The 14,891-nt window shown below is 55.7% G+C and overlaps 2 protein-coding genes across 3 annotated transcripts in view; one reads left to right on the top strand and one right to left on the bottom strand.

Annotated features, from left to right (window-relative positions):
• Positions 1 to 2,265: 2,265 nt before the first annotated feature.
• On the top strand, positions 2,266 to 4,819 carry HYI (hydroxypyruvate isomerase (putative)). Of its 2 annotated transcripts, none has more exons than XM_082670325.1 (8): positions 2,266 to 2,509; positions 2,587 to 2,698; positions 3,619 to 3,733; positions 3,931 to 4,009; positions 4,097 to 4,146; positions 4,257 to 4,326; positions 4,416 to 4,550; positions 4,670 to 4,819. In XM_082670325.1, exons 1-8 carry the CDS (start codon positions 2,311 to 2,313, stop codon positions 4,741 to 4,743), a joined length of 834 nt encoding a protein of 277 aa, XP_082526451.1. In that variant the 5' UTR covers positions 2,266 to 2,310; the 3' UTR covers positions 4,744 to 4,819. The 2 variants fall into 2 exon arrangements, with proteins under 2 accessions (XP_082526451.1, XP_082526452.1); XM_082670326.1 differs by having other exon boundaries at positions 3,931 to 3,983; positions 4,670 to 4,802.
• A 7-nt stretch (positions 4,820 to 4,826) lies between these two features.
• Positions 4,827 to 14,891, bottom strand: part of SZT2 (SZT2 subunit of KICSTOR complex) — a 51,165-nt gene continuing 41,100 nt past the window's right edge. Inside the window, exons 59-72 of the mRNA XM_082670360.1 lie at positions 14,546 to 14,813; positions 14,364 to 14,443; positions 14,154 to 14,279; positions 13,829 to 14,028; positions 11,807 to 11,897; positions 11,487 to 11,567; positions 11,330 to 11,404; positions 8,848 to 9,061; positions 8,271 to 8,424; positions 8,010 to 8,132; positions 7,497 to 7,902; positions 7,249 to 7,365; positions 5,855 to 5,923; positions 4,827 to 5,699 (exon numbers count right to left, since the gene is read on the bottom strand). Of these exons, the coding sequence (XP_082526486.1) occupies positions 5,556 to 5,699; positions 5,855 to 5,923; positions 7,249 to 7,365; positions 7,497 to 7,902; positions 8,010 to 8,132; positions 8,271 to 8,424; positions 8,848 to 9,061; positions 11,330 to 11,404; positions 11,487 to 11,567; positions 11,807 to 11,897; positions 13,829 to 14,028; positions 14,154 to 14,279; positions 14,364 to 14,443; positions 14,546 to 14,813 (2,148 nt within the window). The 3' untranslated portion in view covers positions 4,827 to 5,555. The remainder of the gene's footprint in view (positions 5,700 to 5,854; positions 5,924 to 7,248; positions 7,366 to 7,496; positions 7,903 to 8,009; positions 8,133 to 8,270; positions 8,425 to 8,847; positions 9,062 to 11,329; positions 11,405 to 11,486; positions 11,568 to 11,806; positions 11,898 to 13,828; positions 14,029 to 14,153; positions 14,280 to 14,363; positions 14,444 to 14,545; positions 14,814 to 14,891) is intronic.

The raw sequence follows: 14,891 nt of genomic DNA on the forward strand, positions 1-14,891 counted from the left end.
TAAAATGAAATTTCATTGAGGTTTTGATTTGCATTTCACATATTAGTTGTAGTATTTTTTAAGACATTGGCAAGTGCAATCCAGTGGTCAAATGCGAATCTGAACTCTACGTGCAAGTGTCAGCCATTATCCATGTAACTATTTACAAGCTGTTGTTATCTTAACTGATCATCATACCTGTACAAGTTCTTTGATTAAAAGTTAAATGCAAAGAATCAAGATTTGTAATAACTTCGTGTAATGCTTCTGTTGCAAAGTGGGTTAAGATATAGACAAATGGTGACTAAAGAAAATAATTGTCATGGGCATTGTACCTCTCTTGTATATATTTTGATACATTATGTAAAGGTGGTTGTAAGGGAATTAAGGGGAAAAGCGAGTCACGCACATCTAGTTTATACATCATCTCTGCTGCCCTACAGGGAATACAAGCGAAAAAGGAGTGGAACCATTGGAGGCTGGACAAATTTTGTTTCTGGTACAGACCCCAGCAGATGGTGGTGCTTTGAAAGTCTTAAATAGAATTTGCATACTCAGATTTACAGTGAAGTGTTAATAAGGAATTACTTACCTTAGATGTTATTCTGTATTGCCAACAATGATCATAAACACGCTGGAGTTGGGATTGAAGTTGGGATTGTTAAACTTAGTGAGGTCACATCCTGATTGGACAGTACCCAAGAAACACGTTCCAGGAGGAGTCTGATTTCCAAGTATACTGCCAACTGCAGGGGGGCAAGAAATCAGGTGATCGGTCATAGCTGGTGGCAATCCGTGCTTGGAGGCAGAGCTGAAGAAACAGTACCTGCCAGGCACTTGCATTCACTCTGAGCTGAGCCTGGACCCCAGGTGCCTGGGTGAGCCTGACTTGGGATGCCAGAGAGCAGTGACAGGAAGACAGTGGACGCTGGTGCTCCTGGTGTTGCACTTCAAGCTGCTTTTTGTCAAAGCTAGTACAGGAAGCAGATCAAGATGACGTCTATGAATGTATTGTCCAAGTGTAAACTGACAATATTTTTGAAAAGCCATTTAACACAGTCGTCAAGAACTTAAGCATGATCCTATTTTTTCACCCAACTTGGAATCTGCCCATTCAGTTGGTTTAGTGTGGCTGAAATATTGATAAATTCATTTGAATGATCTGAAGAAACATTAAGAGGCTACAGACACAGAAACCCGGGAAAGTCTAAACATCCTGGCCTTGGGAAGCGTAGACCTGGGAGCTGCCGTGGGTTTGGCCAGTCCTGAGAACTCTGCAGCAGCGGCATCTCAACGTGCTACCCCTATTCATAGTGCCCAGTTTCCCACCCCTTCTGCTCTAGTTTTTCTTTACCACCTGACTCCTGCTTATTTAGTTTCTACAGCCACAGTCATCTTCCGGCAAACCCACCTCCCACTTGGCTCTCAGTATTTCCTTGTTTGAACTCTCCAAGAGGAAGCCTGATTGGTCAGACTAACTTTCCAAATTGGACAAATCAAGGGTCTTGGGCTATTCTATGGATTGGCTGCCCTTGAATCAGATGTCTTTCCGTGGTCCAATCAGCCGGGGCTGAGAGGGGACAGCCCGCCCATAGCCGCTCAGTGCGGAGTCCAGCGGTGGGGGCAGTTTTCCTTATAAAGGACTTCGTACTTTGTTCCTACAAAAGAAACCTGAGAAAACGATTCAGAGACGGGACTAAGAAGTGCATTAAAGTGCTTTTATAGCGCACGCGCACACACACGTTGAAATCCCTAATGACCATCAACAGATTCTGGGATGTCCAGGTGCGGAACAGTGAGCAGCTAATTCAAGGTTTTCACGGGAAATGCTCACGAAATAATATGCCATAAAATCGCATATACACTATGATCAGGGTTTTCTAAGAAAAGACTGCACGTGTTTAGTTTTTGCTCTGTACGGGAAAGTTAACGGGTGAGTGGTGCGGCACACACTTTCAAATGTTCCATAATGAACAGGTACTCTGGTTATAATGAAGGAAAAACACGAAGCGTTTGTTACCGTCCACGCTCCTTCACGTTAATTGGGCCCGCACCTCCTCCGCCCGCCGCCCTCTCCCGTCAGGGAAAGTGCACTTTTCTGGCCAGTCCGCGGTTTTTACGACGCACGGCTTTCCCAGCCGGAGAGAGCCGGCACCCAGTTCGCGGCGACAGCGCGCCCCCGCCCGGCGGGGCCGGGCTCCTCCGCCGCCTCGGCGCCCGCTCCGCCCCGCCCCCCGCTCGGGCCCTCAGTCCCTTCCCCTCCCCGGCCCCGCCCGCGGCTGCTGCCTTCCGGCTGCGCGGATTCTGCCCCACGCGCGCTCCCGGCTGGCCATGGCTCCGCTGCGCTTCTCGGCCAACCTGTCGTGGCTGTTCCCCGAGCTCCCCAGCCTCGCCGCACGGCTCCGGGCCGCGGGCAGTTCGGGTTTCGAGGCGGCCGAGGTCGGCTGGCCGTACGGGGAGCCCCCGGAGGCGCTGGCGCGCACGGCGCAGGAAGTGGGGCTACAGCTCGTGCTGATCAACACGCCCCCGGGTGCGCCGTGGGGGCCCGGGCCTGGGCGGGGCGAGCCGGGAGAGCGAGCCGGGAACTGAGGCCTATTCTCTCCGCAGGAGACCGAGAGAAAGGGGAGATGGGGCTGGGGGCCGTTCCCGGGAGGCAGGCGGCCTTCCGAGATGGGCTGGAGCAGGCTGTGCTGTACGCCAAGGCTCTGGGCTGTCCCAGGTATCCTCCTCTCTCCAATCCCCCGCCCCCATGACCCACGAGAGAACAGGCCGCTGGGGCTTGAGAGGCTCAGAGGTCCATCGCACTGGCCCTTCTTCGCCCCTTCCGTCCGGGCCCCTTGTAAATTGCCTCCTGTATTTCATCTGTTGTGTGTCACTCTCAGTTTGCAACTCTTTCTTGCTCAACTCATGCTGGGATCCCGTGCTGGGAGCTTAGTCTGACCTGGGAGATAGCACAGTAAACAAACGGAGTGATCCGTTTGAGGACAGGTCCGTTCAAGGAGGCTGTGGGAGCAGGTAGGCAGTAACTCTGTCTGGGATCAGAGGAAGCTTCTTACAGGTAGTGGGTCTCTAGTGGGCACTTGCTTGAGGTAAGGAGCATTCCCGTCAAGGATGCAGGGGCCAAAGGCAAGAGGGGCTTGGTGTGCTCTGCAGAGTTTACGAGGCTGGAAATGTAACCTGTCTGCTTTGGAGGTGGCTGAAAAGGATCAGGTGGTGAAGTGAGGGGGACTCAAAGTGGGGCTGATCTCATAAATGTCAAATCCTGCACAGAGCAACCAGGCTGAGAAGGAACAGGCAACAAGGGGTTATTAAGGGGGTGGAGGAGTGTGTGTGCAGAAAACAGATGGGAAGCTAAGAAACAGATGCAAGGAGGAGTGACAAGCAGCGTGGAATTCCTGAGAAGGGTAAGGGTCAAACTAATTTTTTAAAGGTGAGAATCATGTTTGTAGGCATGAGGAGAAGGGGCACGGAAAAGGAGAATTTGGAAGTACAGGAGGGGCTAAGTGAGAGACCTGGGGAGATGGGAATCCGGCATGATCGGAGAGCAGCTGGAAGAGGTGCACCCAGGGAGCAACGGAGTGAAAGCTCGCGCTTCGAGGGTGGACTCCACAGCCCCGTCCAGGCCCATTTTCCCCACAGGATTCACCTGATGGCTGGCCGAGTGCCCCAGGGGGCTGATCGAGCAGCAGTCAGGGGTGAAATGGACACAGTTTTTCTGGAGAACCTGAGGCACGCAGCTGGGGTTCTGGCTCAGGTGAGACGGTGAAAACACATACAGACACACATGCTTCATGAATGTGTGTGTGTGTGGAGGGGATGCACAGTGGGGAGAGCAGTGAGGCACAGAGGCTGGGCCCCGGTCCAGGCCGGAGGGATCGGTGATGGGCTTGATCGGTGATTGAGGGGGTACAAACAGGGAGAGCTCTACTCACGGATCCTGCCTGGTGCTAGGAGAACCTTGTGGGGCTGCTGGAGCCCATCAACACCCGCATCACGGACCCCCGGTACTTCCTGGATACGCCCCAGCAGGGTAGGACCCCAGCCCTGTCTCCTCCTGTCCCTTGATTCTTGGCGCCCTCCTTGAGTCTCATGGCCTCCTCCCCGGTTTCTCTCCCAGCGGCAGCCATCTTAGAGAAAGTTGGAAGACCCAACCTCCAGTTACAGATGGTAAGTGGGAGAGAGGGAGTGCTTCTCAGAGGGCCCATGGGCCTGTGTTCTCCAAATCCAGGCAGAATGGTGTGGCCTGCAGGGTCTGTGACTCGGAATCTCTGCCCCAGGACATATTCCACTGGCAGATCATGGACGGGAACCTGACAGGGAACATCCGGAAGTTCCTGCCCCTCGTTGGTGAGGGCCCCTTTCTTGGCTCCTTCCTAGTCTGCCATGCTGCTTCCTCTGTCCTCCCACTCTTTCTACCCCCCCACATCTGCTCCCAGGGCACGTGCAGGTGGCACAGGTCCCAGGCCGAGGGGAACCCGGCAGCCCTGGAGAGCTGAACTTCCCCTATCTGTTCCAACTGCTGGAAGATGAAGGCTACAAAGGCTTTGTGGGCTGCGAGTACCAGCCTCGAGGTGAGGGTGGGCAGAGCTCCAGGCCTGGCCCTGGGGAGGGGGCTCTGAAGGGACAGGTGTCGGGCAGGGGCTGTTTTCCTCCTCGTGGGTTGAGATGCCTCGGGTCCCTCTCCCCTCAGGAGACACGGTAGAGGGCTTGAGTTGGCTACGTTCGTACTGGGATAAGCGGGGCCGCCCACAGGCTGGCCAGTGAGGTCCTGCGCTCCAGCCACACACCTCTGGGATGGGAGCTGCACATCCCGAGTCTCCCCTGAATTAAAGACAATCTGCTGAAGGTTTCCATGTGTGTATGTTATTGGAGGGGGAGGGGGAGGGACACACAGTGCCTCACTTTTCAGTTTCTTTGGGTCACTTCCTTCCTGCAGAGAAGGGACATACAGCTCACGTTCAAGTCCTTCAGTCTGTGCCAGTGTTGCTGTGGAGATGGGAGAGCTTTCGAGCTCACCACCTCACGTACAGATGAGAAACCAAGGGTCCGAGAGCAAAGAGACTCACCCGTGGTCACAGATGCTTCAAAGGCAGAGCTGGGATTGGAACCCAGGTGTCTTAGTGGCAATTGTCCAGCAATGATGTCCCCGTGGGAAGTGAAGACCACAGGGCTCAAGATGGGGGTGGGGGAGGCAGGTGGCTGACCGCAAGCCAAGACTCGCAGGCAGGATTCAGGCAGAGGAACTCTAAGGGGTCTGTGTGCCACCTGATGTGAAGAATTCCCAGGCTCCACCAAGTGAGCAGGGAGGAGCAGTCTCCTTCTGGAAGGGCCCAGGGACCTGAGATGGCATGGGCACCTCAGGGAGGTGACCGGACCTTCTGGATCCCTGGGCTGGTCAGTGGCAGTGAGTGTTTAGGGAGGGCAGCTCCTGCTACCAGGTCCCCAAGACACATTCACACAACGACTGGCATCCCTCAGTGTCCAGTCTTGCCCGGGTGCCCAGAGGGCTGGTCAGTCCTGCTGCAAGTGGGCAATCCTACAGAGCCATAATTCGAGGACATTCAGTGGTCCATCCCTCAGAGGAGGCGGGTCCAGAGGGTGAAGCAGGCTGTGTTGATGACGGACTCCAGGTGGTGGTAAGTAGAGACCAGCTGGGCAGGGGGGCTCTCGCTGTCCTGGGGCTGTACCGGGAAGGGCTCTCGGAAAACCACTGTCAGAGACTGTGGGGAACACGGGGCGGGGGTGGTGAGAGGAGGGCAGGCTGAGCCCAGGGAGCAGGGCTCCCCAACCTCAGCAGGCTCTGGGATGGAGCATTTGGGGTACAGCCTCCTACTAGGCTGACACAAAGCCCCTCACCGCTCCCTCCCGTTCTCACCGTCTTTCCCAAGTGGGAATCCAGAAACACTAGCACAAAACAGTCAGTGAACTTCTGATTCAGCACAACCTGCAGCAAAAGACAAAATGAGATGCGGAGTGAGGCACAGACCCTCCTTGAAGGCATCCTGAAAGTGGGACCAGTCTGAGGAAGGCCCGCTTCCATCACCACACCTGACCCCACCTACACTGTACGGTCACCCAGGACCTCCTCCAAGCCCAACCTCGGTCTTCGTCCTCACTGGCCCCCGGTTAGCCTGTCCAGCCTCACCAGGATGAGCGAGTGGTACTTGACTGGAAGGCCCTGCATAAGCTCACACACTGAAGCCCATCAGCAGAGGAGGGTTCTCTCCCCTTGACGTGAGCCCTCCTTTCCTCCTGGGTTTCGTGTCTCTGGCCTCCCTGATGCCTGTCCCTGGCGCTCAGCTTTGTCATCTCTCCCTGGGCAGTTTCTTCTATGCCCAGCTTCAGTCACCACCTGTTTGTATAAGTGCTGCCTACATCTCTCTCCTGAGCTCCAATCCCCGATGCCCATATACCTTCTAGACTGTGGTCCTCGAAGGTCCTCCTGGGCCTCAGATTCAATTCTGCACCCTTCCCCCAAACCCACTCCTGCTTCGGCGTTCCCGCCACCCACAGAAGCATCCCCATCTGCTCACACCCACCTGCGCCACCGCAGCCTTACCCTAACTAACCTCGGCTTCTCTGGGTGATGCTCTGTCACACCTTGAAACTTGTCTTCCCCACAAGCACTATGTCGCAGGACCCCTTACCACAGACCAAGCACCTTTTGTTTTGAAATCTTCTCTTGAATGTCTCCTCTCCTGATCGCTGCTCTCGTTGGGGCCATCCTTTAGGCTCTCAATCCCCAGGCTTGTGCCCACTGCCATAGCTCTCTCTACCTGTCCTTCCCAGCAACCTGTCAACCTCTACTGTGCGTACCAATCACCTGCGGATCTGGCTGAAAGGCAGGTTCTGAGCCAGCAGGTCTGGGGTGGGGTCTGAGAGTCTGCACTTCGGTCAGCTCCCAGGTGGTGCTGACGCTGCTGGTGTGAGGACCACACTTTGGTAAAAAGGCCTGAAAGCCCAGGAGGTCCTTTCTGGGACTGGAACCTCCAAGAGCAACCACTCACAAGGTTCCAGAGCTTGGCCCCCAGGATCGCTAGCCAAAGTTTGTGCTTTTTGTGAGCCCTGAGGGCACAGCTCTAGGTTATTCTCAGTGAATCACATGCTGTGGCTTGGTGCTTGAAGGGTTTTACATCCATCTACCGGTGTGGTCACTCCATCTCAGCCTCCCTGTTTAGTCAGACGGGTTCTTTGAGGGGGACCCTGTCATCTCTCTGATGAGGATTTCTGCTGTGTCTCCCCTTTCAGAGGAAGGTCAAAGAGACTTACCAGGTACTGAGTTCCCAAGTCTGGGCTCTGGAAATGGCGACAGCTCTGGGGAAAGCGGCTTAGGAGAACCTTGATCAGGCTCTGGTACCAGGAGACCGTCATAGACAGGAAGCAGTCCTAGGGGAAGGTCCACAGGCATGGATCTGCTGTTCCAGAACCACCTCTGAGACCTCTGCAACCTGTACCCTGGCTGCCAGTGGAATTCCTAGCATCCATCCCAGCCCGTTCTGGAACCCACAGCTGCTTACCAGCTGGGGGTCGATGTCCCCGATGGATTTGGCATGGACGGCTTCTAGGAGCTCCTCCAGCTCGGCCAGGGCCAGGCGCCCCCCTAGTCGCAGCCGATCAGGTCCTGGTGGTTCCAGCAAGAAGAGGCGCTTCCAAAGGGTGTCCCGACGGCAGTGCCCTCCAGCCAGCCTCACCAGCTGAGCCAGCCGTGCCCGTGCCACGCCCACCTCTGCAGCCAGTGGGGGGAAGAGGGGAGCCGGTCCAGGGGCCAGACCATCCCCTGAGGCCTCCCCAGGGCTACCGGCTGAGCTCCCAGGAGCCTCTGGCTCAAGGGGCAGTCTGGGCGGCTTCCGGAACCGGCGCAGGTCAGCAGTGAGTCTGGGGAAGAGCTCTCGTTGGCTGGTGAGCACCACGAAGAACTGCAGCCTAGGGTGGGGAGGGGCGGGAGTGTGACGGTCACAGCAGGAGAGACACAGGGCAACAGCAGGGAGCGGCTGGGCAACAGGCAAGTTCAAGGCAGGGGATCTGCTGACCGCAGAACGTGCCGCTCGGCCTCTCCTTGCTCCTCAAAGGGTGCGGCACAGTGACAAACAAGCAGAGACACGTCGAAGTCGTCCTGGTGACGAAGTCCCTCAGAGTCCAGGTAGGAGCCAGAGCTGTGCGGTGGGGGTTGGGGAGACGTCAAGCCTGAGGTTCTGATGAAGCCAACCCCACCCCTTCTGCCCAAGAAAACGCGGGTCCCCCACTGCAAGGATGGCCCCGACTCCGGCTCCAGGCATCCCCTCTCGCCTTACCTGTGCCACGCCGACACCAGGGCATACTCGTTATGTTCCGGGCCTCCTGGCCGTGCCATCCGCAGTGGCTTCATGTGGTAGGAGCTGGCATGGTCGGCCACGTAGTTGTACAGCTGGTGGGCAGCAATGAGTGGAGTGGGGAGCTCCAGGGTCCCTGCGAGATGAGTTACAGGAGACACTGAGCCTGGGACAGACACAGTGATCTGGTGGGGCCGGAGGATGGGAATCCCTGAGGCTCTGATGGGCAGGCAGGCCGATTCTTTCTGGGGAGCTCCTGAGGGACATGGAGATGGGACAGAAGTGGCTCAGGACACACAGGGGGCAGGGTACACACGACACAGGATCTAAACTTTGCTTGCTATGAAAATTAAACCAAACTTGCTATGAAAACAGACTGGGAAGAACTTAAGACAGAGACATGGGGACAGGGTCCAGGTGACATAAGGCGACTGGACCATATAGGACAGGAGAGGCAGAGACAAGGTCTGGTCCCCGGAAGTGGTCCCCCTGGCCCTGGCTTGAGACACCTGGCGGCCTGTTCTTTTTCGGGTTCACTGGCTTGCCCCTGGGCACCGACCTTGGTAAATGTGATTGCGGCCAAAGTGGGGCCCATCAGGGTGGTGGGCCAGGAAGTGTCGCAGGAAGGTGGTGAGGTGGTAGCCATGCCGCAGCACCAGGTGGGCGCCCAGCACGTGCTGGTGCACGAGGCGCAGGTGGAAGTCGTAGCTAAACGAGTGCACATGCATCAGGTCCCGCACCTTGTCACACTCCTCCGTGAACAGCATGGACAGCTGGGGAGCAGCGGGGGGGGGACCTGGTTAGGAAACGGTGGCAGGCTGCCCGCCCATCTCACTCCCTCCTCTTGCCTGGGAAACCGCAGCTCAAGATTCACCCCGTCGCCGTGGGCCCCTCTGCCAGAAACGCTTCTGTGAGAAGCCCTCCTCATTACATTATGCAGTGTTGTAACTCTGTTTACATGAACTGACCATTTTGAGACATGAACCTTTTTTACTCGGTATCCCAGTCTCCACTCAAGTCTGGCACAGATTCACTCACGTAACAAATACTTGTCCAGTGCCTCCCACGTGCCTACCTGGTACTGTTCTAGTTGCTGGGGATACAAACCCCTACCCTCAAGGAGCTTACAGTCCAGTAGTGGGGAGATAAGACAATAAACATTAGGCAGAGTAAATGAGTAAATAGCACGTTAGTGGATGGTTATGGAAAATCAAACAGTAAATAAAGCAGGTGTGGTTTTAAACAGGGTGGTCAGGGTAGGCCAGGTGTGTAATTACTCACTATTAGAAAGGTTTTCCTGGTCGCTTCCCATCCCTCCGGCTTTATCTTCTCATCAAATTACTTGCTCTTGCGAAGCATACCACATATTTTCTCTACCCTCTTGTACCTGCCATTCTGTTTGCCTGAATGCTGCTCCCCCTGGTCCCCAAAGCTGGCTAACTCCCACTCATTTGTAAAGCCTCATCTGGGACATCCTGCCAAGGCTAGTCCAGAGCTGGCCTCCTCTAATTCATCTGTGAATGAATGAATGAACGAACGAACCACTGATGGAGGAAGAAAGGAGGGCAGAGACACAGAGCTGGTGCTTCTCTTGGTGTACATCAGCATTACTGAGAGTGTGTTAACAGTTGGATAGGTGATGCTAGAATGGCAGAATCTACCTGACCGTGGCCTTGGGGGCACAGGGCATAAAAATTAACAGGAAAGGAAATCGGTGACTGTAGAAGCAGCAGTTGCCTAGGAGTCAGAGTAGCTGCGTGACCTTGGGTAAGTCACAACCTCTCTGCTTCAGTTTCCTCATCTACCATGGAGAGAAAGGAAAGGTCCTCATAAATTTAGAGCTGCGTGATAAACTGCAGTAACCAAGGATAAGCCTCAGAGTCAGAGACCCAGCTTGCAACCCTACTACTGCCAGCAACTAGCTGTGTGCCCTGGGGCACATCACTTAACCTCCGTGAACCTCAGTTTCCTTATCTGTACAGTAGGCGTAAAATTCTCCTCTTCCCTTAGCATGTATACTAAGCAGTTAATAAATAAGTAATAGCTATAATAAAGCAACTTAGAAATCTAAGTAAGGTTAGAGATTAGATATGTAGGTGCAGAGAGAGCCAAACTGGATGGAGATCCGGGGGCAGGGCAGCCAGGACTTCAGGAAGCTCAAGAGAATAACGGGGTGGGTCCTTCCCGCCAATACTACGGCGAAGTGTGAAAGAGTACCTGCCTGTCCAATCTCCCTTCTGTGCCCTGGCCCAGGCAGCTTCCTACACTCAAGTCACCAAGCTTTCCTGGATCTCACTATCCTGTGATGACTAGACCAGGCATCCACACCCAAGTCAAAGGCAACCACCTGTGGGCTGGATCTGAGCTGTCCAGATACGGGAAGAGTTTGTGTCATCTGTACTGGAGGGCAACGGACTGCACCCAGTCAGACCCTGATCTCTCAGAAACTCAACTCGAGGCACAAGGAAGGCAGAAGCCAAACAACGAAGGGGCCGAACTCACTCAAGGCTGGAGGGCTTCGGGTCTCTGACCACACTCAGTCGCGACTCATTCTTGCTGAGCCCTCGAGTGCTCAGAACCTCATGGGGTGCAGAAGCCCTGCCTTCAGGCCGTCAGACAGGGACAGAAATAACAACTGAGTGTGGGGGGCTGTGCTGTGTGGGTGGGGACTCTAGTCCACATTCTAAGTGTTAGTGACTATATGGACAGAGCCAGGTTGTCCCCAGCCCTAGACGAGGCCAGGACTGCCCATGGCACTGACCCACCCATGTGTCAGATTACCCGCTCTGCTCAAATGTCCTCACTGTCTACCCATGTATGGTCAGTGCCAGAATGACCACAGGGCCGGACCAGCCACTGTGCTGCACTGCCTTCTGCCCCCAGTGCCATGGCTGAATACAGGTCTGGACTACCACAGAGTAAGACTGGTGCCTGAGGCAGGCAGAGCACTGGAATGGCCCAGACGCCTGCAGCACCAGATGGTCACTGGGGCTGCACTGACTACGTCTGAGACCTCACGGCCCTCCGTCTCCACCACATACCTGGGAGTTGACAGCTTGCCCCATGGGGATTCGGGAACATTCCAGGGCAAACTGTTTGACACAGAAGTAACAGCCCTGGAGAGAGGACGAAGATGAGGTCAGGCGGGCGAGAGACAGGTGGGCCTGGCTCTCCCCATGTAGAGCTCCTTCTGCTCACCTGGAAGGCCAGCTCCATGAGGATGATGCCCCCGGGCAGTGCCCGCTGCAGGTGGTACGTGGTGACGGGAGAGCCAGTGCTCTGCAGAAAGGAAAAAGACGGGTTCAGGGGCAAGGGCAGGGGGCTCACCAGCCTCGGACCATTGGGGAAAAAGTCCCCTGGGTCAGTGACTTTAATGGTGTCAGGCTGGGATCAATGACCTCAGTCATCACCCAGAGCCCCCCGCTTTAGACCTTGGGCAAATAATTCAGGCTCGGTGATGCTGGTGTCTGAGGCATCACTGATTTCACTCTTGGGGAAGGAACATGACGACGTGTTACCTTGGGGCTCCCTTCAGTCTTGGCTTTCGGGCAGGAGAAGGAGCCCCGACCTTCTGTTCCAAGGATAGCCATGGCCCGCAGCCGGCTGGTGCTGCAGAAAAGGAAGAGAGGCACAAGGGGGTGAGGCAGGCCAGTGGGGTGAAGGGTTACGGCTATCAGACCCAGAACCCATTTCACGTGGAATCATTCTGCAGGAGAGGAGACAGGCCCAGAGAAGGGAAGAACCTGCCTGGGGTCCCACGGTGGGTAAGTGGCAAGGCTAGGCCAGGAGTCCAGGGCTCGATAGTGGGGCGGGGCTCTCTCCACAGCAGCTGCTGCTCTAAGGGGGAGGCGGAGACCAGGCCCCTCTCTTCCAGTGAGAGGGTGAGGGTAGAGCCGCAGAGGCTGCTGTGACTGGGGGGAGACACCTATGAGCAGATGGAGATATCTGCTTACTGTGGACAGCAAGGGAGGGGAGAGTGTGATGTCTGTCTAAGATTTCATGGGGAAAGCGCAAGCAGATGCTTGATGCCCTGGTTAGGGACGTTCCCCTGGGAGGGAAAAGGCGTTCTCTTTTGACCCGGGAAGGGCATTTTCAGTGTTCCACAGGCCTGCTGTTCTTCATTTCTCAACTCAGAGGCAAAGGGAAAAGAGAAATACTGTGAATGAGGACAAAGTAGAAAGGGGCAGTGGGACGCACTCATACTCAGGAGCTATAAACCACTGGAACCCCTGCTGGGGGTTCAAAGCCTCTGGCAAGAAATGTCCCACTTAATCCTCAAGGAAATAGGAACCAGACCTAACTAGTGATTGGTGATGGTTAGAGACTGGAGAGGAAGGCAGGCCTGACTTTAAATTCTCCTCTAGAAACATATTTTTAATCCTAGTATCTTTGGTTTTAAAAGGGAATTCTGATTTCTGGGAAGAACATAACTGAATGGGAAGGATGTGAACTCCAGAGAAATCCCTACAGCTGGGAACTGGCTGTGGAGGGCAATGAGCAGAGAGCTCCTCCTGGGGTCTGTCACTGAGAAATGAGAGGGGGTGCTGAATGAAATGTCCCAGAGGTGCAGCCTGTCCTCTCTTCCTAAGGCCTGGAAATGAGAGGGAGGCCTGGGAGGTAGAGAGCTGGTTACAAAAATGCTTAGGAGTTGGAATTGGCTTTCTGGGCCAAGAGGGCATCTTGAGTAAGGAAGTACAATTTATATTTACTAGTCTGAAAAAGTATCAAACTGAAAGCAGAGAGGAGGGAGAAAACAAACTCACACATCTGGATACATGAAAGCGACAGCATAACACGAACAGACATTTTCCCATGCAGCCACTGGGAAGGAGCTGGGAACATAGAATCTGGAGGCTCAGACGTTGAGAGGGGCATAGGGCACGGGCCATAGAAATGGGAATTTGAGACTTGACACAGGATGGGAAAGGTGGTTGCAGAGTTTTCACTGCGTTCTGGGGAGATGGAAGGTGTTGCCAGAGGAGCTGTCTACTACCTCCCATGACTCAGACCTCTCACTACTGGCCAGTGAGGGAACATGACCAAGAACAGGCCAGAGGACAGCGATGCGAGTAGGCCCATTGCAGGGGTCCTTGGTGAGAAAAAAACAAAACAAAAAACAAAAAAAAAACCATGGTGAGAAAAGAACCTCCTGGGCCAGGAACTAGGTAAATCTCTGGAGAGGTCAGGAGGTGATCAGGACAACAATCATTAAGACCCAGGTCCAAGAGCTTGTACAGGACTGGTGTGTGTGGATGGACACCAGCGTGAAAGCACAGAAGACACACGTGGGCAAGCAGCTCTGTGAAAATGTACCCAGTTTGTGTATGAACGTGGCCATGAGTTCCACGAGATGTGTGAGGCTTACGGAATGTGATGAGGGCTGCAGGTAGGTGTCCCAGATCCTCACGTGTGTGTGCGGGCCTGATCAGATGGATGTACGCAAGGCCCAAATTACCCAAATAGGACCCAAGAGGAAGGGTGTGTGGGGCCTCACCTGCTGTGGAGGAGGAGAGGAGGGTGGGGAGACGAGACGCGCTCACCTGCGGGCGGGCGAGGGGGGCCGCAGCGGCACCAGCACAAAGCCCATGCTCTGCAGATACTGCACGTACTGCTGCAGGAAAGCCAAGCTCAGCTCCTTCAGCCAAGGCTCCTCCCGGGCGCCCGCTGGAGGCCCATCCGAGGAGTCGCAGCTGGCGGAGGCCTCTCGGCTCCCAGACCCTGACTCAGGGCGGTGGCGCCGCTGTGGGAGTGGAGGTTAGGAAAGGCTCTACCCACCGTCAACCCCCCTAGCAGGGGTGGAGGAATGGAGGTCCCCGCTGGGTAAAGGGAGGTCCCACAGGAGAAATCCAGAGTCTGGAGCCTCACCTGCCCCTCCGGGGGCCCAGAGGTCTCTGGGGGCCCATGCAGCCAGGCTGCGGGGTCGAAGAGCAGGGCCGTCGCACAGTAATGCACCAGGCGGGACGACTGTTTCAGGGTCTCCAGCTCCCCGGCCTGGGGAAATGGGCAGTGAGCACCGGGGCGGTGGCCAGGGCAGGGCCATGGGACGCTCCCAGAGGACACGGGTTGGCCACTCACACTGATGGGCATGCTGGCTGGGGCGGAGCGCTGCTGCCACGTTACAAACAGGTTCTCCATCTTCATCTGGCGCTCCAGTTCTGGGGGTTGGAGGCATCAGTAGCGGCCCCCAGGAGCGGCCACCCCTGCCCCTGCCAGACTCCACAGATTGCCCTGCCCGCTTCCCGGCTCAGCGCCCTCACCTCTGCGCTCTGCCATCTTGATCTCCAGGAACTGTTGTCCATGGTAGGTGACAGGATCGGGCGGTCTGGGCACAGGGCCGAGGGAGGAGCTGGGGCGGGCGGCCGTGATATCCCTCAGGGCCTCATCGAAGGGGAATGTGTCCAGGGGAAGGGGGCCCCCACCCCGAGAGGACCCACTCAGCCGTCCCTGCTCGCGGCTCAGAGGGGGGCTTGCACTTCGGATGAGGGTCTCTGCTTCCATGGTCGGCAGCAGGAATGGGTTTGGCTCCTAAGAGAGACGGAGCCTCACAATGGGTCCATGGCCTTTGCCCTCAGACCTCCTCTCCCACCGCCCCCGTGGCCTCCT

Source organism: Grampus griseus, assembly GCF_964374135.1.
Source record: "Grampus griseus genome assembly, chromosome: 1".
Taxonomy (NCBI): Eukaryota; Metazoa; Chordata; class Mammalia; order Artiodactyla; family Delphinidae; genus Grampus; species Grampus griseus.

Coding starts and splice junctions, on each gene's coding strand:
- HYI (XM_082670325.1), top strand. CDS start 2,311: ATGGCTCCGCTGCGCTTCTCGGCCAACCTGTCGTGGCTGTTCCCCGAG. Junction 2,510..2,586: donor GCTGATCAACACGCCCCCGG/GTGCGCCGTGGG, acceptor TTCTCTCCGCAG/GAGACCGAGAGAAAGGGGAG. Junction 3,734..3,930: donor CAGCTGGGGTTCTGGCTCAG/GTGAGACGGTGA, acceptor GCCTGGTGCTAG/GAGAACCTTGTGGGGCTGCT.